General features: G+C 40.9%; 1 protein-coding gene across 4 annotated transcripts in view; it reads right to left on the reverse strand.

Moving 5' to 3' along the window:
* AFG2A (AAA ATPase AFG2A) overlaps positions 1-25026 on the reverse strand; it is a 524877-nt gene that overhangs the window by 410844 nt on the left and 89007 nt on the right. For all 4 annotated transcript variants that reach the window (XR_012883023.1, XM_075860478.1, XM_075860481.1 and 1 more), the window contains exons 10-11: positions 14620-14774; positions 10796-11005 (exon numbers count right to left, since the gene is read on the reverse strand). Coding sequence is in view for 3 of the 4 variants with exons in the window: in XM_075860478.1 (XP_075716593.1) it covers positions 10796-11005; positions 14620-14774 (365 nt within the window). In the remaining variant the exon portion in view is untranslated. The remainder of the gene's footprint in view (positions 1-10795; positions 11006-14619; positions 14775-25026) is intronic.

The raw sequence follows: 25026 nt of genomic DNA on the forward strand, positions 1-25026 counted from the left end.
TCAGCTGCACATGTATGGGCAGGTGAAAGGTTCTCTTTAAGCAGACAGAGCACTCGTTCTTAGGGAATTTAAGAGATATCTAAGGCTTTGTACATGGGCCCTTCACCTTGGTAAAGCATGTCATGTGACAGTTGGCCTTTAAAGGGGTTGTCCTGTATTAGAAAAGATGTAGTGTTTTTGTTTTTTTCCCCTTAAAAACATCACCACTCTTGTTCACAGCCTGTGCCTGGTGTTGCAGCTTATTCTCCAAGTGCCCCAGGGTTTGTGCAGCCCTGCCTATTATATGCTGCACCCAGCTGCACATGTATGGGCAAGTGAAAGGTTCTCTTGAAAGATGGCCTCTAAATGCATAATTCAAGTAAACGAAGAAAAGCTCAATTAAGTATAGTCACAAGACTTATCTAACCTTTCCTTATTTTTGTCTGTTTCACTCTTTTTATTTCTTATTGCGAATGTGAATGATTGATTTTAATATAGTTTTTTACAGTGTCATGTCCATGACATTAATAGCAATATTAGATGGTGGCCATTCTGTCCATTTTCCCTCATGGAGTGGGAGTCCAGACCAGACCAGACCCCATCCTCGAGGACGTCCATATTAGGGTATATGGTAACGGGTTGACTTTCTAAGAAAGAACCTCTTTAATCAATGTGCCTGGAATTATTCGCTTTTCGCTCCAGTTAGGGACTCGCAAGTCTGGGGATCCTTGTCGTGGATTGCGAGCTTGCGTCCTTTTGGCCAAAATGATCACTAATACCCCAGGTATTTTTCATTATTACTTATATTCGCTTCTTTTGGACACAGCCAGGTCTTTGATGCTGGGAGAGCATGGTGTGTTGTTGTTTGGCCTAGCAAGCAGGGTAGCCCGCTCTATGAATTATCAAGGCGTCACAAATAGGCTTCTACCTGGCTAGTCACGTTGCGCCTCATGACTTACACACTATTCCTCCATGTTTCACACACTTGCATCCCATTATTCATTTATTTTTTAGGCACTTCACTCATTACTGCCCCCTATATTTCACTCACATTATTACACTTGCACATACACTATTCATTTATTATTTCTTACTACACATCCCATGCACCACATACCACTCCCCTCAAGACTAGTGGGAGTGGCTATTATTATTTAAAGCACCTGCTCACTCGCCTTCATCAGCGTTTCAGACCTGGCTGTGTCCATTTGTAAGTATGGCCTTTTTCGGTGTTTTTGAATAAATGTCCTTGTTTTTATCTGTTTTGTCTGTACATCAGGAGCTTTTCGCTCCAGTTAGGGACTCGCAAGTCTGGGGATCCTTGTCGTGGATTGCGAGCTTGCGTCCTTTTGGCCAAAATGATCACTAATACCCCAGGTATTTTTCATTATTACTTATATTCGCTTCTTTTGGACACAGCCAGGTCTTTGATGCTGGGAGAGCATGGTGTGTTGTTGTTTGGCCTAGCAAGCAGGGTAGCCCGCTCTATGAATTATCAAGGCGTCACAAATAGGCTTCTACCTGGCTAGTCACGTTGCGCCTCATGACTTACACACTATTCCTCCATGTTTCACACACTTGCATCCCATTATTCATTTATTTTTTAGGCACTTCACTCATTACTGCCCCCTATATTTCACTCACATTATTACACTTGCACATACACTATTCATTTATTATTTCTTACTACACATCCCATGCACCACATACCACTCCCCTCAAGACTAGTGGGAGTGGCTATTATTATTTAAAGCACCTGCTCACTCGCCTTCATCAGCGTTTCAGACCTGGCTGTGTCCATTTGTAAGTATGGCCTTTTTCGGTGTTTTTGAATAAATGTCCTTGTTTTTATCTGTTTTGTCTGTACATCAGGAGCTTTTCGCTCCAGTTAGGGACTCGCAAGTCTGGGGATCCTTGTCGTGGATTGCGAGCTTGCGTCCTTTTGGCCAAAATGATCACTAATACCCCAGGTATTTTTCATTATTACTTATATTCGCTTCTTTTGGACACAGCCAGGTCTTTGATGCTGGGAGAGCATGGTGTGTTGTTGTTTGGCCTAGCAAGCAGGGTAGCCCGCTCTATGAATTATCAAGGCGTCACAAATAGGCTTCTACCTGGCTAGTCACGTTGCGCCTCATGACTTACACACTATTCCTCCATGTTTCACACACTTGCATCCCATTATTCATTTATTTTTTAGGCACTTCACTCATTACTGCCCCCTATATTTCACTCACATTATTACACTTGCACATACACTATTCATTTATTATTTCTTACTACACATCCCATGCACCACATACCACTCCCCTCAAGACCAGTGGGAGTGGCTATTATTATTTAAAGCACCTGCTCACTCGCCTTCATCAGCGTTTCAGACCTGGCTGTGTCCATTTGTAAGTATGGCCTTTTTCGGTGTTTTTTAATAATAATAATAATAATCTTTATTTATATAGCGCCAACATATTACGCAGCACTTTACAATTTAGAGGGAACATGAAACAAACAATATCAGACATTACATAGTGACAAAGTTCATTTACAATTCAAACCTGGGGAGTGAGGACCCTGCTCGCAAGAGCTTACAATCTATGAGGACATAAGGGAGACACAAAGTGTAATAGTGTTATCTATGGTAATAAAATGATGGGTAATAATCACGTATTGATTATTGAACAGCATTGTGTAATAAATACACGTTTGATGGTCATTACTAGAGATGAGCGAACTTATAATAAGTTCGGTTGGTTCGCCGAATTTCTTGAAAAAGTTAGAGTCGGACCGAACCTGTAATTCAAGAAAGCCCATAATAAATCATGTATGGAGCTCCCGTAATGACGGGTGGCTACATGTGTGCACCCGGCATTACGGCAGCGTTGCTAGGCAACATCAGTAAATAGTCACTTTCCAGGGTGCTGAAAGAGTTAACTGATCGACAGTAACTCTTTCAGCACCCTGGACAGTGAATTCCGATCACAATATACGGTTTGTAAAAAAAAAAAAAGAAAAAGACGTTTGTACTTACCGAGAACTTCCTGCTTCTACCTCCAGTTCGGCCGAACCGGGTGAAGTTTGGATTTGCTGCGAACCGAACTTTTCACGATGTTCGGACCAAAACCGGGTTCTGTTGTCCCGGTTCGCTCATCTCTAGTCATTACCATTGTTTACTGTGACGAGCATTGAACATCTTGAGCATTTATCGAGCACGTTCAAAATTGGTAATATCGTTATGAATAATCTTCATTTATGGGACCATGGACTACATTTCAGGAGCCATATACAGGCAATTCCTGTATAAAGCTAGTGTCCAGGCCAGCACATATACACTTCAACACTCTGGTTTTTGTAGGAAGAAGATGTCTCTCTAGTCATTATAAGGAAATATGCATCTTATAGATTGTTGATGTCTCTCTATGTGGCTAACTGTTTGACTAATATTAATTTCCCTCTTGGGATCAATAAAGTCTTTCTTATCTCATCTTGTAAGAGATAAGTAGGTAGAGGTAATTTACTGCAGTCCGTTTGGATTTAAGGTAGGGTAGGTGTCAGAAAACATTGGACAGCACATAATTCCTTTCCTGTTCCTTTAGTTCTCGCATAGTTTGGTCTTTTTATCAATGTCTCACACATTCAGAGTTTATAAAAATGTCAAAACAAAGTTTCATAGTCAGAAAATATTTGTGCAGCTGTTCTGTATATCTGGCATGAGACAGGAGTCTGCTTCCTATCTTTTCCGCGGTGCTGTGTTTTTACTTATTATCTTTATCAACTTCAAGTTTAAAATGTAAAATCCGGGGTATATACAATGGACCCGATCACTATTTTTATTTCAGTTCATTGCATCCAGAAGTTCTATAGCATATAAAAAAAAATTTAACAGCGCTTTAGACAACTTGCGACTAGGTCATACGGGACAAGCTACAAAATCACTTGTATCCAAGCCAGTGGCCAGATTGGAGTTATTGTGCTTTTGTTTTAACCCCTTCAAGACTGAGCCTGTTTTGGCCTTAATGACGAAGCCGATTTTTCAAATCTGACATGTGTCACTTTGTGTGGTAATAACTTCGTAATGCTTTTACCTATCCAAGTGATGCAGAGACTGTTTTCTCGTGACATATTGTACTTTATGTTAGTGAAAAAATTGGAGCAAAAAAGATTTGGAGAAAATTTGCAAAAATTACCATTTTTCTACATTTAAATGTATCTGCTTGTAAAACAGATAGTAATACCACACAAAATAGTTACTAGTTAACATTTCCCGTATGTCTACTTTATGTTTGCATCGTTTTTTGAACGTCCTTTTATTTTTCTAGGACGTTACAAGGCTTAGAACTTTAGCACCAATTTCTCATATTTTCAAGAAAATTTCAAAAGGCTTTTTTTTTTCAGGGACCAGTTCAGTTCTGAAGTGGCTTTGAGAGCCTTATATATTAGAAAGTCACCATAAATCACCCCATTTTGAAAACTGCATCCCTTAAAGTATTCAAAACAGAATTCAGAAAGTGTTTTAACCCTTTAGGCGTTTCAAAGGAATTAAAGCAAACTAGAGGTGAAATGTACAAATTTCATTTTTTTTTTTGCCAAAATTCATTTGTAATAAAAAAAAATCTGTACCACAGAAGGTTTTACCTGAGAAATGCAACTCAATATTTATTGCCCAGATTCTGTAGTTTTTAGTGGCCCTAGTGTGCTAACAGACTGAAACACAGGCCTCAGAAGCAAAGGAGCACCTAGTGGATTTTGGGGCCTCTTTTTTTTAGAATATATTTTAGGCACCATGTCAGGTTTGAAGAAGTCTTGTGGTGCGAAAACAGTGGAAACCCCCCAAACGTGACCCCATTTTGCAAACTACACCCCTCAAGGAAATTATCTAGGAGTGTAGTTAGCATTTTGACACCACAGGTTTTTTTTGCTAAATTTATTTGAATTAGTATGTGAAGCTTAAAATCTACTTTTTTTTCTGGATTTATTTTTTTTTTACATTTCTACAAGGAATAAAGGAGAAAAAACACCCCAACATATGTAAAGCAATTTCTCCACATTATAGCAATACCCCATATGTGGTAATAAACTGCTGTTTGGACCCACAGCAGGGCTCAGAAGAGAAGGAGCACCATTTGGATTTTGGTTTTCTGATTTTGCTGGAATAGTTTTCAGTGCCGTGTCACATTTGCAATGTACTGGAGGGACCAAGACAGTGGAAACCCCCCAAAAGTTACCCCATTTTGGAAACTACACCCATCAAGGAATTTTTCTAGGGGTAAAGTTAGCATTTTGACCCCACAGTTGTTTTGCTGAATTCACTGGAATTAGGCCTTATTCACACGGTCGTGTCCATTTTGCGCGCGCAAAAAACGCTGTGTTTTGCACGCGCAAAAGCTCCGTGTGGCATCAGCATATGGTGCGTGGCTGCGTGATTTTCGCGCAGCCGGCATCATTATGACACTCTGTTTTTATGTCTACAAACAGAAAAGCACGAGGTGCTTTTCTGTTTTCATTCATTCTTTTTACTACTGTTGCGCGAATCACGCGCAGCACCCGGAAGTGCTTCCGTGTGCCAAGCGCGATTTGCACGCACCCATTGACTTCAATGGGTGCGTGCTGCGCGAAAACACGGGCAAGTATAGGACATGTCGTGAGTTTTACGCAGCGCACATACGCTGCGTGAAAATCACTGACAGTCTGAACGGCCCCATTCACTTACATAGGTCCATGCGATGCGAGTGAAAATCAGGCGCGTAGCACGGACGTATAACACGTTCGTGTGAATAAGGCCTTAGTCTGTAAAGGTAAAAATCTACTTTTTTTTCTGAAAAAATGTAGACATTTTTAATTTTTACAATGAAAAAGGAGAAAAAGCACCCCAACATTTGCAAAACAGTTTCTCCCGACTACGTAAATACGCCATATGTGGTAATAAACTTCTGTTTGGACACACAGCTGGGCTTAGAAGGTAATGAGCGCTATTTGGCTTTTGGAGTTCAAATTTAGCTAGAATGGTTTTCGGGTGCCATGTAGAATCTGCAAAGCCCCTGAGACACCAAAACAGTGGAAACCACACAAAAGTGACCCTATTTGGGAAATTACACCACTTAAGGAATCTATCTAGGGGTATAGTGAGCATTTAGACCCCACATGTATTTTGCAGAATTTATTAGAATTAGGCCGTGAAAATTAATATCAACATTATTTCCACTAAAATGTTGAATTTTTTCAATTTCACAAAGGATAAAAAGGAAGAAAAAGCACCCCAACATTTGTAAAGCAATTTCTTCAGAGTACGGCTATACCCCACGTGGTCATAAATGTTTTTTTCATTAGCAAGTAATTAACCCTCTCCAGACTGATCAATTTTTGCTTATTCTTTTTCGTTTTTCCCTCCCCGCTTTCCAAGAACCATAACTTTTTTATTTTTCCGTCAATAGAGTGGTGTAACAACTGTTTGAGCACTTTTTATGACATTTTTTTGGTAGGGTCAAGGTGAACAAAAAACAGCGATTTTGCCGTTTTAAATTCTTTATTTTTCACGGTGTTCACCGTGTGAGTTAAATAATGCTATATTGTAATAGTTTGGTCTTTTACAGACACAGCGATACCAATTTTGTGTATTTTTTTACATTACTTTAGAGAAAAAAGACAAATACCTCATAAAATATTAACCCGTATATGGCGATGCCATATGTGTGGACGTAAACTGCTGTTTGGGCACGCTGTAGCGCTCAGAAGGGAGGGAGTGGCATTTGGAGCGCAGATTTAGCTTGGTAGTAGTTCTGTTTGGCGTTTTGCTGCTATTTCAGTTTAGAATGTGTGTGTATGTAATATGTGCGGAGAATATCAGGGTATAATAAGAGGGTATAATAATGGGGTAAATAAATAATAATTCGCAGATATGTGGCCGGTGTCGCACTGATAAATGGCGCCCAATCTTATCCGCTTTTGGAACAGTCTGCACATTTTGCATCGTCATATTCTGAGAGCCAGAACTTTTTAATTTTTCCTTCACAGGAGTCGTGTGAGGGCTTATTTGTTGCGGGACAATCTGTACTTTTCATTCGTACCATTTTGGGGTACATGTGATTTTTTTCATCACTTTTTATTCAATTTTTTGGCAAGCAAGGTGACCAAAAACCATCAATTCTCACAATGGTTTTTATTTTTTATGGCGTTCACCATGGGCTATAAATAACCATTTTAATTTATTCTGCGGGTCAGTGCGATTACGGCGATACCATTTGTATATAGTTTTTTTATGCTTTGCAGCGTTTGCGCAATAAAATCACTTCTTTATAAAATAATTTATTTTTTGTGTCACCATATTCTGAAAGCCATCACTTTTTTATTTTTGAGTCAAAAAACTGTATAAGCGCTTGTTTTTTGCGGGACAGGCTGTAGTTTGTATTGGTACTATTTCGGCGTGCATGCAACTTTTTGATCACTTTTTCTTGTATATTTTGGGAGGGGTGGTGACCAAAAAATTGTGATTCAAGCATTGTTTCTTTACTTTTTTTTTTGCAGTGCTCATAATGCGGGAAAAATAATATAGTTTTATAGTTGGGGTCGTTACAAACGCGGTGACACCACATATGTGTACTTTTTTAACGTGTTCATTTTTTTCCTATAAAAAAAAGAGTTAGGCCTCATGCACACGAACGTATTTTTTTCCTCCAGTAAATACTGGCGTAAATACGGGTCCTTGGTCACACGTATTCGACCTGTATTGCACCAGTATTTAGGGACCCGTGCCACCAGTATTCCACCCGTATTTACGGCGGTCACATGGGCTGAAACGTCATCCTGGGAGTCCGGACTGGAGGAAGAAGCAGGGAGTTCTGGGTAAGTATGAACTTCTATTTTTTTTACACGTTGATCTATATTGTGATCGGAAGTCACTGTCCAGGGTGCTGAAAGAGTTACTGCCGATCGTTTAAATCTTTCAGCACCCTGGACAGTGACTATGCACGGACGTCGCCTAGCAACGCTCCGTAATTACGAGTGCACACACGTAGTCACCCGTAATTACGGGAGCCCAATATACTTCTATGGGCCTGCCCGTGCCGTAATTACGGCCTAAAATAGGATATGTTCTATATTTTTCAACGGCCCGGGCACCTTCCCGTAAGCATACGGGGAGGTACCCATGGCCAATAGAAGTCTATTACGGGCGTTTTTACGTTCGTGTGCATAGGACCTTATTATAGGAAAAAAAGCATTTTTTGTTTATGTAACTTCTAACTTTTATTTTTACAATTTTTTTAAAACATTTTTATAATCTTTTTTTTTTACTTGTCCTACAAGGGGACATTTAGACTTGAAACAATGATCGCTGCAAGAACACATTACACTACCTACATAGTGTAATATGTTCTGTCATTATGACGTGACAGTCAGTCACGCGCCATTTTGATGATCATGTACGCGGGGGGTTGATCGGGGGTGTAATAGGGGGGTGCTGGCCCTTATTTTGACCATTTCTCTCTTCTCTCACAGAATATATTCTGTGAGAGAAGAGAGAGAACGAACCGCTGCAGTTTTTACAGCGATTGCCGTTATTCGTTGAATAACGGCGATCACGCGACCGGGGACCGGACAAATCGGTACTCAGTCTGTGCTCCGAGGCCTCAGCTACCTCCGTAGCTGAGTACACAGAGTTTAAGCGCCCCCCGGGGGCGCTATCTTATGCCAAAGCGCAGCCGTGAAAAGGCGGCGCTCTTGCATAAGTACCCTTAATGGCCGCCGGGAAAACACGTATAGGCGGTCATTAAGGGTTTAATGTAAATCTTTACTGTAATATTGTTTAAGGCCTAATTCACACCGTTTTTTGACTGGAAGAAAAGGAATTTTGAGGCAGATTTTAAATTGCCAGTGCTATTTGACGCTTATTTTCTTGTGTTTTTCTAGGGGGGGCGATGCAGGGTCAGACATGAACTCGCCTATTACACTGGCTGGCCCCTGTCAATCGATGAAAGAAGGGAGGGAGGGTTGGACTGGGGAAAGAAGAAATAGCATTTTGGAGAAACGGTGACGCCCTCGTTGCTCCAAAATGCTGATTTGCATATACTGAATTTAACTATTTTCTCTGCAAATGAGGCACCCATGTGAAAAAGGTAATAAACGTTAGATTCAGATAAGCTTATTGTATTTTACCCTGTTGCTAGTTTGATGTGTACATTTCTGGTGACAGGCTCCCTTTAAAGGGAATCTATCAGTGCTTTTGAGGCCTCAAAACTGCTGACAGAGCAACAAAGGGAAGGTGCAAGGCATAGTAAACATACCGTTTGTCTCAGTCATGCCAGTTGCTAAACCCAGAAAACGTTTTTAATTCCCTTGCACTGCGATCGCAAGGGCCACTAAAGCAGGCACTTGATGTGAAAGTGCTCCTGCACTGCATGATGCCAGCCCCGCCTCTCTGCTCTGAGTGACAGCTCTAACGGTCTCCTGATTGGCTGAAAGAGATGTCACTCAGAGTGGCACTTGCGGCCGCCACGCCAGGTAAGTCAAATGGCACTTGCGTGACCGAGACAAAAATTATGTTTACAATGCCCTTCCTCTCCTCTATAGATTGCTTACAGATTCCCTTTAAAGTTTTACCATCCCCCCCAAGCTAACCACTATTCCTCTGCAGAGCAATAAACAGAAAAGACCAAATTATAGTTTGAAAAAAACACAAAATAGTCTATTTAGGAAGTTCCAGATTAGAGACAATGCAAAAGCAAATATAATTATTGGCCTGGTCAGTATAAGAGGATACCTGCAGAGACATAAATGCAGGACCAGATGTGGCTGCAGATATAGAAGAGAGCCTTTGATCTGAGCTTTTAACTTCACAGAGAACACCTAACAATTACCGCGGGAAGCGCACTGCTGAAACATCAAGGTAAAAAGGCTAAAGTTGGAAGGACTACAATAGCAAAGATCTGTCAGATAAGATGTGACATGGTGTAAATCATTAAGAGCAAACAATGAGCGATTTTGACATCAAATAGACATGCTGTGAGACAAGATCCGTCGCATTCAGTTAGTATATACACGTTAAATTACATCCAAATATTCAGTCCACATTCCATTTTATGCAATACCAGATCCAGTCTAAAATCATTCAATGACCCATCGAAAGTCAACAATGCAAGGAAAATGACAGAAAGCTGAATGCCGCACCCAGTGCACGAATGGTACAGGAATCAACCATCATAGATTTCCATAAATCCCACTGATTTAATGCAACGTCACCTCTCCAATGAAACTGGAAACCAGGCATGTCATAAAAGTCATTAGGTCATTAAAAATGCGCCAGAAATATGGTGAACATGCTATGCGCCCCCTTTATTAACGGTTTTAGATATTTGTGTCCTGCCCTCGACAAGGGGCGTGGCTTAGCCGGAAAGGCGGCTTGGTCTAGTGGTTTTAAATGCTACAGCGTATATGCCGAAATTGTGCCCAAATTTTGACACACAAAACTGGCATAAACTAAGCGCCAGCGAAGAGGTGGGATAAGGAAGAGAAAAGTATCTAACAATGTCTAGCAATTGCCAAATTTATCATACAGCGTGCACCACTTTGATAACGTTGTTAACAATTGCCACACAAAAAGTAAAAAGAACAGCTTGCTATCACTTTCTTGATGTTCTTTGGAACCCTGTCTAGGTTTACCCCCACTTACATCTTGGAAATAGGGGTGCTGGTAGCAGTGAGACTGATGGTGGTGAGGAGAGCACCAACACTTCAGGCAGAATTGAGCACTCACTTTCATGGTCATGAATAACTTTGTTCCTCAAATAAACGTGGTAATAATTCAAAACCTTGACTTATGGTGACTTACCTTCACTGTCAAGAAATTCAGTCCACTTTCAGTTGCTAAAGCCTTTGCAATCATTGTTTTGGAGCAGCCTGGGGGTCCATAAAGCAATACTCCTTTTGGTGGTTGTATTCCCATGCGAATAAAGGAGTCCGGGTGCTTCAGCGGCCACTCCACGGCCTGCTTTAGTTTAAGCTTAACATTTTCCAATCCTCCAATATCAGACCAAGATACCTGAAGAATAATAACAATGATAAAGTACAGATAAGCGACAGGCAGCAATACCAGTCTATCTGACAAGAAGGATTCTAATTCTGGGAAGACAGAAAAAAAAAAAAAAGGCTTTAAAGGACTACTCTTAAAGTGTACCTGTCACATTGGTGTCCTATCTGTACATAGCATGTTATAGAGTAGTAGGAGATGAGCAGATTGATCTATCATTTTGTGGCAAAAGATTCAGTATAACATCGGATTTACATCCCTATACATTGTGCGTTTGAGAGTCCAGTGGGTGGAGTGACTCAACGTCAGCCTTCACTATGTTATTGTGAATACAGAGATAGCCGTCAATAACTTAATAGACTCATAAACCCAGAGCTAGAAGGGACTTAAATGAATAAAAGTTATAATGCATACAACAAAAATATATAATAAACTGCTCAGTCCTCCCTGCTTTAGAACATGCTCCCCGCAGATAGTACTGCATGTTTTCGCCCTTTGAGTATGGGGCAGCACGTAATAAAGGAAAAAGGAGGACCCTATAATGAGTGTTGCTTGTACCTTTTTTACACATTTTTTTTTTTTACTTTAGTGTCATTTTAGGCTTTTCAATCAGGACATCATATTTGTAAAAGATGCCATTTGAAATGCACTGATGACTATATATTAGCAGACATCATCATAAAGAGCCTAAAAATAGTCAAACTTTTCACATGCAATACTGAAAAGGTGTCTCCTTGCCCAGTTGCTTTTTCTCAATATGTACCATATAGAAACTATTACAATAAGTGAACTTGGTGTTGTGTATCTGGAATCCAACCAATATGAGGTCAATAAGTGCAAAGCTCTGGTAGTGTCAAATCTTGAGACCATATGTGATCGTGTGTAATATTTTTAGCCTGGGGTTTCATGTGTCAAATAGAATATCTTCCACACTTCCACAAAGGAAACTTAATCCAGCTTTTACCAGAACGCAACACATTGGGATAACCTGCTTATTTAACTAGCTTCAAGAGTCTTTCCTCAACAGGAGTTTACAGGAAAAAAGTCTGCATGGATTAATTGTTCAGAAATGACTAGACACGCAACAGCATCTCCAGATGTTCAAGCTGGAGAGCCAAAAGGTTCAGCTTTGCGGAGTCCTGTTACTGGAATCTGAAACTATACAGGAAAATGGACTCCAAGCCAATGGAGGAAATGATTTTCCCTTTTCTAATATTTTTCGATAGTGGGATGGTGAGGGAGGGGGGATATATTGTTACCCATGCTCAAGATGATACATATTGCTACAACTTAAAAGACAATTACATTAAAATTCCTTTAATCCAGGATCAATGCGACCAGACAGGTGCCAGATAATAAAAAATTCTGGATTCGGGATGGTCATAAAATAGGGCATAAAATGTAGTTGTAACGGTAGAGAATCTCCTACATTCTAACTTAAATGTGACAATATCATAAATTTTTGCGCAATTAGAGGAGTCTCCAATTTAGTTACGGTTGCTCAGCTTCCTGCCTTTGACCTTGTAAAAATTCCAGAAGACCTTATAATTTTTGCCAGACGCAATTGATGAATTATCCAGATTTAGGCCAGGATCACTCACATAGTTTTAATGCAGTTTTTGGCTCAGTTTTTTGAACCAAACACAAGAGTGGACACAAAAAAAAAAAAAAAAGAAGATGCATCAGTCTTTTTTTATACCTTTACTTCCTGTTGGATCCACTTCTGGTTTTAGATCAAAATGCCACAAAAATTCCATCAAAAGTGTGTAAGTGTGTGTGTGTTTGTTTGTTCCTAGCCTACAGGAACTTTAATGTCCTGCCAGATTGTAGTCATCATGTTACGTTTACAATATTATCTATATTCCCTGTTAAATGCAAAAAGGTGTAAAAATTATGGTTAAAAATAATAATGTAACTATGGTACCAAAAATTAACATTTTTATTCATACTTTAGAATTCTACTCATTTATTAGTGGTAAACCTAAAGACTCAGATTTACTAAGACAGGCGTATCATATGCTAGTCTTAGACTGAAGTCTGTTGGATTGAGATGCAACAAATTTATTTGATATATCTTGGTCTGTCTGTGCGCCACAAAATGAAACCTACGCTAGTTGTAATAGTTTTTCGCTAATGTTTATGTCATTTTCTGGCATAAATTACATTGAATTAATCAGGCCCCATTCTCATAAAAGAGTAAAAAGTCACTAATTTATCCGTAAATCATGTGTGTGCCAAAATGTGCAAATTTTTTTCTGCCAACAGAGTAGGTGATATGTCATTGGGGCCCCACCACTGTGAACCCCACAGATCACTAGAACGGGGGTCCCGAGCCATGAATGGAGTGGCGGTCGAGCATGCGCCCTGACACTCAATTCAATGACTGTGAAGCTGACAAAAACAAGAACGCGCTTTACTCAGCTGTATCCGTCCGTCCCATAGACTTTGAGTAGGGTGGCGATCTAACATGCCTGGTGCCGCTCCATTCAAAATTTTCCTCAGTGCGGTCGCGCAGTGAGGAGAAACGGGGGACTCGGGAGACCTATTCTAGGCAGCCAGCGATCAGGCATTTATCACCGACCCTGTGGGAAGGTGAGAAATGTCTATCTTGGCAAAACTCATTTAAAGGTACACGCTAGGCAATGCCTTGTGCATGTCCTGAAGGAGTGATGCATAACACAAAAGAGTCTCCCTGAACTAGGCAAAAAGTAAAGTGGAACAGTATGCGATGCACAATTTAATAATAATAATAATAGTAGTAATAAAAATAATAACAACAAATTACCAGTCCTTCAGTTGTCAACTTCTGTATGGTTGTTAAAATTCTATCTGGCCATTTTTTGGTCATATCAGTTTTAGAGAAAGCGATGTGACATCAACGTGGGCACCATTAAACATTCATATGGGTTATCTCCTGAATGGCAAATCTGCTTTCTCTAGAAACAGCATCTCTCCTGTCCATGAGTTGTATCTGGTATATTTCAGTTCAGTTTAGACCGATTCACTTGAATAAAGATAAACTGCAATATCAGACAGAGCCCATGGACAAAAGAGGAGCTTTTTCTGAAGGAAATTATTTTATTTTTTTTAACTAGACAAACCCTTTAATTATGCAATGATACATACAGATGTAGCCATCTTTATCTTTACTTTTAACGCATCAAATACAGAGTAAAGAAACTTTAACTTGACTTTTTTAATGGCTTTTGTGGTGTTGTGCAACAAGTTATCAGAGTCAAGATAAAGATGGCTACATCTGTACTTCACTATGACTACATCAGATTTATCATTTAGGAATACGGGAACGCTGGGTGACAATCCCTCTGGGAGCAATAATAGTAGCCAAATGAGTTGTCATTGAGCTTTACTAGAAAAAAGAAAAAAACTAAGAAAAAGCAACCCATTTTTAACAACTTAACAGGACTGGCTGATTCACAAACTTCTTTATAGTTGTTTTTATGGTAGAAGGAAATGATATTTCAGCACATAAGGTTTCATATTCAGCTACACTATGTAAACAATGTGATAATTATAAACACATGAAATATGATGTATCTACAGATATCTGTGTTTCAACAGAAATGTTATATTTGACAGTCCCTGCATTGAGGACAAGCTTTACATACATTGGGCACATCTACCGCCACCTCCCGCATGGCACTGGGCCTGACATCATTCATCGCCTGCAGGAAATCCTTCAGAGTGATTACCACAGAGCCGGCCACTTCACTGTCTGATGGGTTACTCATCCCTCCTAGTTTTCTCCTCAGAGCATTCAAGCCTGCAAAGAAAGCCATTCAGTCATGAATAACGCTGGTGTAAGAAAAAAGAAACGGCATCATACACGAATATAGAATACTCTTTATTTCTTAAAAAATATTTATATAGTGCTGACTTACACAGCATTGTAGAGAATGCGCTCACACCAGATCCTTACCCCAGTGGTAACCAGGGCATCTAAATCAAGTTTGTAAGTTCTCTTCATGTACAAATGGGTTTCCTCCATTTACTTGGTTTGCTCCGACACTCCAAAAACATACGGATCGGTTAATAGACTGAATTGGCCCCCTAAGCAATTGACCCAGTGTACAGTATGAGATAGGAACTTAGATTGTGAGCTCCACTCTGCACATGACGGTGTGCGTAGGCCGAGTCCCGTCAGTGATTCGTGAAAAGATAGGACACGAATATTACAGTATTTTATCATTTATAGCCGCAAAATTAGGAAAAAGAAGGAGTGGAAAGGAGAAGTAATATTAAGGGAAGGTGGCTAAAAATGAGCATTTACCAGATGTCGAGATCTCCAAAGATTAGGTACTCTAAAAAGGGTTATTAGGGAGAGCCAGCATGCAATTAAAAAAAGATCCATTTGGTCGTAATGTGAATGAACGCATCAAAGTCAATTCTGTTCATGGTCATGTGATGATCACACAGGTGCACGGCTTGTTATAGTTACAGTATGTGTATCAGAGCTGTGTCTTCTAATGATCCCAGCACCTGATAAAGTCGGCAGCCCGGAAATACACATGGTGTCCTTTGCTGCTCATGGTGATATAGCCACCACCATCCCTCACGGTTGTATTTTGGTATACTTTATTAGTACATTGTATATGCATTTCTTTGATTCCTTGCATTGTCAGAGGTTTTTAACCTCATACATCGTTGTAGGGAGATATAGGGATATTTTAACCCGGGATGAATATCTCATATATTGTGTTCTATCTGATCGGTGGTGTACAGATGTAGCCAAGTTTATCTTGACTCTGATAACGTGCTGCAGTGTGATGTCACACAACAAAAGCCATTAAAAAGTAATTGAAAAGGATATGTTGAAGTTTCTTGCCACTGTGTATTTAATGCGTTAAAGGAGTTTTCCCATGAAGGCATGAAGCACATTTATGACATATCCACAGGATATGTCATAAATGTCAGATAGATGTGGGTCCCACCAGTTCTGTTCTTGAAGAGATTATGTAGTAAAAATTGAACTAAAAAAAACGCTGCTTATGTCTAGTGAACATCACTTCCTAAATCCCGTTAATGAGACGGTATATGCTTTAACCTGACTAAAGACTGTACCATGTAGCATCTGGTGCCAGTACAGAAAGCCTCGAGAGCTATAAAAGGGCATGAACACCTGCCTTAACTCCGCAGGCTCTGTTACAGAATCGCAAATATTTGCAATACAGACTTCCTGTAATGTGGCACATTCATAATGAACAGGATACGCTACAATATCAATAAAAACATTCCAGGAGGCCAGCTGGAGAAGAAAGAGAGAGCAACAGTCTTCAGGCAAAAGGAAATGCTGCAAATATCTTCCCTATTGTGACCGCAGATCATATTTTTAAGCTAATTATTCTAAGACGCCCAATGGCAATGGCAGACAAGTTATAACGCTACACAGGCCATCGTATTTCCCAGATGAAGTTATTACCGCGACCATAGCTGAAAAAGTAACAAAAATATTCTAGTTATATTACAATATAATTTCCTATACAGAAAACATTTTCACATTTGTCTACTATCACTGGTAATGTGTGTATATGTATATTATATATACACACATATGTATATTGTACACCTAGATATATATCTGTAAGTACACTACCTGGCCAGAAGTATGTGGACACCTCACCATCATACCTATATGAGCTTTTTGGACATCTAGTTCCAAAACCACTGGCTTTAATATTGAGTAGTCTCCCTTTGTGTCTGTGGGAATTTGTGCTCAAACAGTCAAGAGAGCATTTGTGAGGTCAGACACTCAGGTTGGATGCGATGGTCTGGCTTGCAATCTCCAATTCATCCCAAAGTGGTTTGGCTGGTCTTGAGGTCAGGGCTCTGTGAAGGCCACTCCAGTTATTTCACATCAAACTCGAGTAACCATGTCTTAATGGATCTTGTTGTGCACACAGTGGCACAGTCAAGCTGAAAACCATGCGATACGACATTCTATATTTATGGAAATTTCTGAACGTGCTACATTATCGTGACTATTATGTTTACTGTTGTGTTAATGGTTTTTGATACATACCATTGCTATAATTATTCAAATTGATATATTTATATCATTAGACTTTGTTCTAGTATTGAAATGGTTAAGAATCGCTAACGTGGAAGCACGTGGATGCCCGGATAAATTTATTAAAATCTGGCAACCCTGGATAGCCAATCCTCTTACTTCCTAAACAACATGAGCACCTATGGAGTGTCTCCTGTCATTTGCCTGCTCCTTCGCTGAATACCTTTTGTGCATATCATTTTGCTGACCATTATTCTTCTTTCTTCTGTAAACCAATGGAAAGCTGTTCTGTTATGTGTTTGTTTGCTCTATGTTGTATACTTAAAATGCTATATAACGATGTATAGGTGCATACACCATTGCCTTTATGCATATGCTATGCTTTTATTTTTTTGTAGTACCTGTGTCATCATTCTTGTGCGTTCAATAAAATTGATCTTTTAAAAAAAATAAAAAAATGTATTGCTAACATGCCATGTGGCCTTATTCACCTGGTTTAAATAAGGACTCACATCATAGGAAAAACTAGCTATGAGTAAGAACTTGTTGGTTCGAAACGTGTAAGCGTCCTTTCCTGGGAAATTTTTGTCTGTTGCTTTTTAACGTGATGAAACAAAGTAACTTTGTTTTTACTTGGATTGTGTGCCGGACATCATACTACTTTTGTGCTTTTTCATCTACTACCAATGTAGATTCCTCGTCTGAAGCACGGATGTAATAGAAGAGTGGTGTCCTAGATAAAAGTGTATGGTGAGCTGACCGGAACTACATATTTTTTAACTATAATAGGAGTGGTATTATTGCAAAGTTGAAGTGTTTAGAAACCACAGCAACTCAGCCACAAAGTGGCGGACCACGTAAAGTGCTGTCTCAATGACTGTAGAGTTCCAAACCTCCTCTGGCATTAACATCAGCACAAAAACTGTGGTTGCAAAGGTCTTACCTGCCAGGTTTTTTTTTGTTTCTTTGTTTTTATAAATCAGTAATACATGAAACTATATGAAACTTTTCAATATGGCTTTTTAGAGGAAAGTAGCATCCTCCTCGCCTTCCAACGTCATGCAATCCCCATTTTCCTCATCCTCAAGTATATCACAAAATTGCATCACTTTTAGTTATACAAAGATTATGCCTTAATAACATAAGTTTGGACAACTCTAACACATTTACTTCTAAACACAAGATTATGGTTAAAGTAAATTCATGATTGTGTATGAAACACATATGAACTGTAAATCACTAAAGCCTCATGCACACTTCCGTCGGCTGTTGAACGGCCGTTATTGACGGTCCCGTCACACACGGGCTGCACACGGATGGCTTCCGTTTACAGCCTGTTGTTTCACGGACCAAATTCAATGAGAAGGCCGAGACTGTTTCGTCAAAAACGGGCAGGAGTAGGACCGGCCCTACTTTTGACGGAACGGCCGCACGGTTCCGTTAAAACAACGGAAGAGTGCATGGCACCATTGAAATGAATGGATTCAGGGTGCTATCCGTGACGACAACGGATAGCACCCTGAAGGAAAAAACTGAAGTGGGCATGGGGCCTAAGAGAGGTTTGTATCCATATTGTGTTGTTATTATTATTAAACCCAAAGAAAAGAAGAAATTCTGATCTATTTATGTTTCTAAAAATCCAGCTTCCCCTCTCCAAATCGGGGAATGAGTGATCAAAGCTTTCCAAACAAAGCCTGAAGTCATTTGAGTAAAATGTGCGTGCACAAGCCACTTCTGGGGTCATCATTTAGCTGGAAATATTTTTTACATTGAAGGATAATAAAAAGCAGACAGGGAATCAGAGCGTGTATTTTCCTGTTTCCTTGTGCTGTTTTCATAATCATAAGTCTCTCCTCCCACTCCAGTGCTGAAACCTGACTACACAAAACTTAATAGGATGCATCGGGCTGTATGACATACCACAAAAAACCCACAGAAAACCTCAGATGTGCGTGCAATTGTATTTTTCTCCCAGACACACAGCAGGGAAAATCATACGTTAACTGTAAGAGTCATAATCCTACTAAATTCCACATGCAAAAACGATATACAACCTAAATATTGCATACAGACGTGGCTGTCCCATGGCTATATTTTTCAAAGGGACTGCATAATTCCAGAGATTATTGAGACTATGATTATTATCACATGACTTCCCTTTGAGCTTCCAACTAAGCACCAGATTGTATACCTGATGGAAGGCCAATATTTGGCACAGGCCTGAAATGGGAAAATAACAGGTATCAATGCAATTTTGTTTCCCCCTTATATTCTAAGACAGCCTATGAGTGTTTGCAAAAACGCAAAAACTGTGTTTTTATCGTGTACCTGTTGTCTGTATTCTACTTATCAGTTGCTTGGCATATTAGCACTGGATATCTTAGCTAAAAACTTCCATTCCCAGCTTTGATAAGCCTAATTGTTTTTTCCTCGAAAGAGAAAATCTAACAGCAGTGGCATCATTTTACCAGCACCATCCATAGGTTTCTATGTGCTTCGCCCTAGCTGACATTACCTTGTGGTAAATGCTGGTCTTATAGTTAGTACGGCTGAAAAAAGACACATGTCCATCAAGTTCAACCAAGGGATGGGAAAAGGGAAGGTAAACATTTTTACACATAGGAGCTTATATTTTTTTGTTCTAGGAAATTATCTAAGCCTTTTTTAAAGCCATCTACTGTCCCTGCTGCGACCAGCTCCTGCGGTAGACTATTCCATAGATTCACAATTCTCACAGTAAAGAAGGCTTGTCGCCTCTGCAGGTTGAACCTTTTTTTTCTCCAGACGGAGGGAGTGCCCCCTTGTTTTTTGAGGGGGTTTTACATGGAACAGGATTTCACCATATTTTTTGTATGTGCCATTAATATATTTATATAAATTAATCATGTCCCCCCTTAGTCGTCTTTTTTGAAGGCGAAATAGGTTTAATTCTTTTAATCTTTGCTCGTAACTTAGATTCTCCATGCCCCTTATTAGCTTTGTTGCTCTGCATATTCTAGATGAGGCCTCACTAATGCTTTATAAAGTGGTAATATTACATCCCTGTGCCGCGAGTCCATGCCTCTTTTAATACACGACAATATCTTGCTGGCCTTTGAAGCAGCTGATTGACATTGCATGCTGTTATTTAGTTTATGATTTACAATTACACCCAGATCCTTCTCAACAAGTGAATCCCCCAGTGTAGTTCCCCCGAGGAAATATGATGCATGCAGGTTGTTGGTACCCAGATGCATAACTTTACATTTATCTGCATTAAACTTCATTTGCCAAGTGGACGCCCAAACACTCCGTTTGTTTATATCCGCTTGCAATTCATGAACATCTTCCATAGACTGAACATTACTACATAGCTCGGTGTCATCTGCAAAAATAGGAATCGTGCTATTATACCCATCCTCTATATCATTAATAAATAGGTTGAATAATAGTGGTCCCAGCACTGAACCCTGGGGTATACCACTTATAACCGGGGACCATTCAGAGTAGGAATCATTGACCACAACTCTCTGGATACGGTCCTTGAGCCAATTCTCAATCCAATTACAAACTATACTATCTAAACCTATAGTCCTTAATTTACCCATTAGACGTCTATGAGGACAGTGTCAAATACCTTTGCAATGTCCAAAAACACTATATCCACAGCGGCCCCTCTGTCTAGGCTTCTGCCCACCTCGTCATAAAAACATATCAGGTTAGTTTGACAACTTTTGTCCTTAGTAAAACCGTGCTGGCGAAGCGGAGAGAGTCAGATAATATAAACCCATTTAAATTAGGGCATTGTCCTCATAGATGTGCACTAAAAGGAAAGTGAGGCAGCACTACCAAATTCATGAAAAAAATGATCCGTTTATTCCACTCGTGTGCAACATTTCAGCTCAGTATGAGCCTTTCTCAAGCAGCTTGAGAAAGGCTCACACTGAGCTGAAACGTCGCACACGAGTGGAATAAACGGATAATTTTTTTCACAAATTTGGTAGTGCTGCCTCACTTTCCTTTTACGTATACTGAAGGGTCATTGGACTGTGACCTAAGAGGCTTGCACCAAACCTATATCTTTTTGTCCAGTGCTGCTGATATATGCTTGATAGATGTGCACTAGATGGTGCACTTGGACCCAGTGGCGTAACTACGGGGGCCTGCAGCATGGGGGGGGGGGGCCGCAGCATGAGGGGAGCCCGTGCTGCCCGCCGGCACGGTCCCCCCTGTGGCCGGAGGCTCCGCTAGCAGCCGCTATGCTATGGCTGCTACAGCGCGCCGCCACTGAAGGGGTTGTTCCTACAAAATACATGCATCCCCTATCCACAGGATAGGGGATACATGTGTGATCGCTGGGACGCCCAGCGATAAGAAGAGCGGAGGACCGAAAGTCCCCAAAAGTTCTCCATTACAAACCTCGGACTTCCGGGGTCTGTTAGCAGCTCCATAGAAATGAATTGTGCATCGGTCGCGCTTGTGTGCATGCATGACCAGCGCACCTTTCATTTTAATTGAACTGCGCAGACACCGGAAGTCCGAGGTTTGTCATGGAGAACTTTGGGGGACTTTCGTTCTCCTTATCACTGCCAGCGATCACACATGTATCCCCTATCCTATGGATAGGGGCTACATCTCTTTTGTAGGACAAACTATAGGCCATTTGTTTTGTTTTTTGGGGGGGGGGGGTTGGGGGCTGTAAGGCATTTTCTACAGGGGGGCTGTGTGGCGTTTTCTACAGGGGGGGCTGTATGGCGTTATCTACAGGGGGGGCTGTATGGCGTTATCTACAGGGGGGCCTGTATAGCGTTATCTACAGGGGGGGCTGTATGGCATTATATACAGGGGGCTGTATGGCGTTATCTACAGGGGGGGCTGTATGGCGTTATCTATGGGGGGCTGTATGGCTTTATCTACAGAGGGGCTGTATGGCGTTATCTACAGGGGGAAGGTTTCAGGTTTTATGGCGTTATCTACAGAGGGGGCTGTATGGCGTTATCTACAGGGGGCTGTATGGCGTTATCTACAGGGGGAGCTGTATACCGTTATCTACAGGGGGGCTGTATTGCGTTATCTACAGGAGCTGTATCGCGTTATCTACAGGGGGAGGGCTGTATGGCATTATCTACAGGGGGGCTGTATGACGTTATCTACAGGGGGAGGGCTGTATGGCGTTATCTACAGGGGGGCTGTATGGCGCTATTTACAGTAGGGTTGTATGGCGTTATCTACAGGAGAGCTGTATGGCGTTATCTACAGGAGGGCTGCGTTATCTACAGGAGGGCTGTATGGCGTTATCTACAGGAGGGCAGTATGGCGTTATCTACAGGGGAGGGCTGTATGGCGTTATATACAGGGGGGGCTGTATGGCGTTATCTATAGGGGGAGGGCTGTATGGCGTTATCTACAGGGGGAGGGCTGTATGGCGTTATCTACAGGGGGCTGTCTATGGTGCCATCTATAGGGGGTGCTGTGTGGCGGAATCTATAGGGAGGCACTATCTACAAGGGGGGGTTGTGTGATACTCAGGGGAGGAGGGGCCACAGTCAAAAGTTTGCTATGGGGCCCAGTCTTTCCTAGTTACGCCCCTGCTTGAACCCCAGTAAAAAAATCCTTGAAATGCTGGTGAGGTGACAAAATCTACCATGTACTATATGCAAATAACAAACCAGCTCCCACGGAGATCTTTAACAGTTAATCAAATCTTCAGGGTTAGAATACACCAAAGGTTTCTGAGGTAGGAATTGTACAGGTTATCATGTGAACAATCTCAGTGCCCCGGACTAGCCTAGGGGGTTCAATGAAAGGTGTAGATTTGAAGAGATATATCCTATCACCGCAAATGACCAGCAAAAACCTTGGTGACTGGATCTCCCACACTCATGAACATAGTATGACCAAGATCACTGAGCTAATCGTTTACAGGCCAGCCTCCTGGGATGACATTACATCCCATGTGACCGCTGCAGCTAATAACAGGCTGCAGCAGTCACGTGGGATGAAATGTCATCCCAGGAGGCCGGACTGCAGGACAGCAGAGGGACACGTCGTCATGGCAACGTAGGTATAAAACTTTTTATTTTTACATGCAGTTTTCCGCAGCGGACATTTCGGCCAAAAAACTGCACCACAATTTGGTGCAGCTTTTCGTCCGGAATTCCCTGTGGCGCCCAGGGCAGATACGAGGCCTGCTTTTACGCAGCGTATCTGGTCTGTGTAAACACACCCTTAGAAAAGAGAAACAACGGGCACCACAAAAAAAGAAATATGCAATGTAGTTAAGAGTGCTAGTCAACATGTATATGAGAATTTTGGAACATTATAGATAGAGCTGTGGACGTATTTGGGTGAAGGACCTCCAAAATAAAGTTGACTGTTACATAACAGGAAACTTTGCAATCCTCTTATGTAGATAGTTTCCATCAGAGCACTAATAGCTGACGAGTAAAATATGCAGTTTAATAGCCTCCTCTAACTGAGGGTCTGGATTTAATATTTGCTAGCAGCAACCACTTGACAATCTGCTCTTTCCTTTAATACTTGTCCATTTGCCCTAGGTTACCATACTGAATAAGGATGTGGTTTTGTGGTTTGTTCATTCTCTTTCCTGGTAGCCTCAGATTTAATTGGATGTCTGTTCTGTGTTATACATTTAGTAAAGAGGCATAATTATTTTCCGAACAATTATGGTTCCTAAAAATGCAATGGTCCTTGTATTAAATATGAATGCAGTTTTTGGCAACTTAGAGAAGTCCTCAGGAACTAGGACATATATTTTCCCGATGCAAGGTTATATGGGTGGATATACACTGCTTTTATAATTCTTCCAAGGGGCAGGAAGCTCTACTGTTTGTACAGCCGTAATACGGGTATACAAAAAGCCCCAAGCATATAAGGATATAGACAACAGAAGTAGGAAAGTCATGTACATTATTAACCCCTTTAGGACACAGCCTGTTTTGGCCTATCCAAGCGATTCTGAGATTGTTTTCTCGTGACATATTGTACTTTATGTTAGTGAAAAAATGTGGTCGATAAATTTAATATTTATTTGTGAAAGACTTCAATTAGCATTTTTCTAAATTTAAATGTATTTGCTTGTAAAACAGATAGTAATACCACACAAAATAGTTACTAGTTAACATCCCCCATATGTCTACTTTATGTTTGCATAATTTTTTTCTGGTCCTTTTATTTTTCTAGAACGTTACAAGTAGAGATGAGCGAACCGGGACAACCGAACCCGGTTTCGGTCCGAAAATCGTGAAAAGTTCGGTTCGCAGCGAATCCGAACTTCACCGGGTTCGACCGAACCCCTTTTGACCGAACCCGGCTACATTTTGGCGCCTGCCACATGTTAGATCTAAAATGGAAGATTTCAAAATATCACCTGACATCAGGCTACCCCATAATGCCTTGCAAACGGCTCTCCCAGCCAATCGGGAGGCAGCATAGGGGCGGGCTCAAGCCTGCAATAAAAGTCTATGCACGGAGCTCAGCGGCCATTTTAGGGACAGGAGCTGTAGGGATAGCATCTCTGTGCAGTAAGGGAAAGCTTTAGGAATCTAAAAGCCAGGAATCCAGCAATCGAAGGGGCTCATCCACTACAGCGGGAGTCTACTCTACTCTCAACATCCAAATTGCAATACAAATTCTCCATTTGCCAAGCCAGTGTGTGAATAAGCTTTTATAAGGGGCTCATCCCCGTTGCATGGGTTAACATCCAACTTGCAATCCAGGCAGGCAGCTGTAGTACTACAACGCCCAGCATTCCCTGAGTGCACAGTGGCTGATAGAAATTCTCATTCATTGCCATTTGCCAAGCCAGTGTGTGAATAAGCTTTTAGAAGGGGCTCATCCCCGTTGCATGGGTTAACAATCCAACTTGCAATCCAGGCAGGCAGCTGTAGTACTACAACGCCCAGCATTCCCTGAGTGCACAGTGGCTGATAGAAATTCTCATTCATTGCCATTTGCCAAGCCAGTGTGCAAACCAATTTCGAGCTCAGGCACTGGGGGCTGGTTAGAG

This window comes from Rhinoderma darwinii, chromosome 1 (assembly GCF_050947455.1).
Source record: "Rhinoderma darwinii isolate aRhiDar2 chromosome 1, aRhiDar2.hap1, whole genome shotgun sequence".
Taxonomy (NCBI): domain Eukaryota; kingdom Metazoa; phylum Chordata; class Amphibia; order Anura; family Rhinodermatidae; genus Rhinoderma; species Rhinoderma darwinii.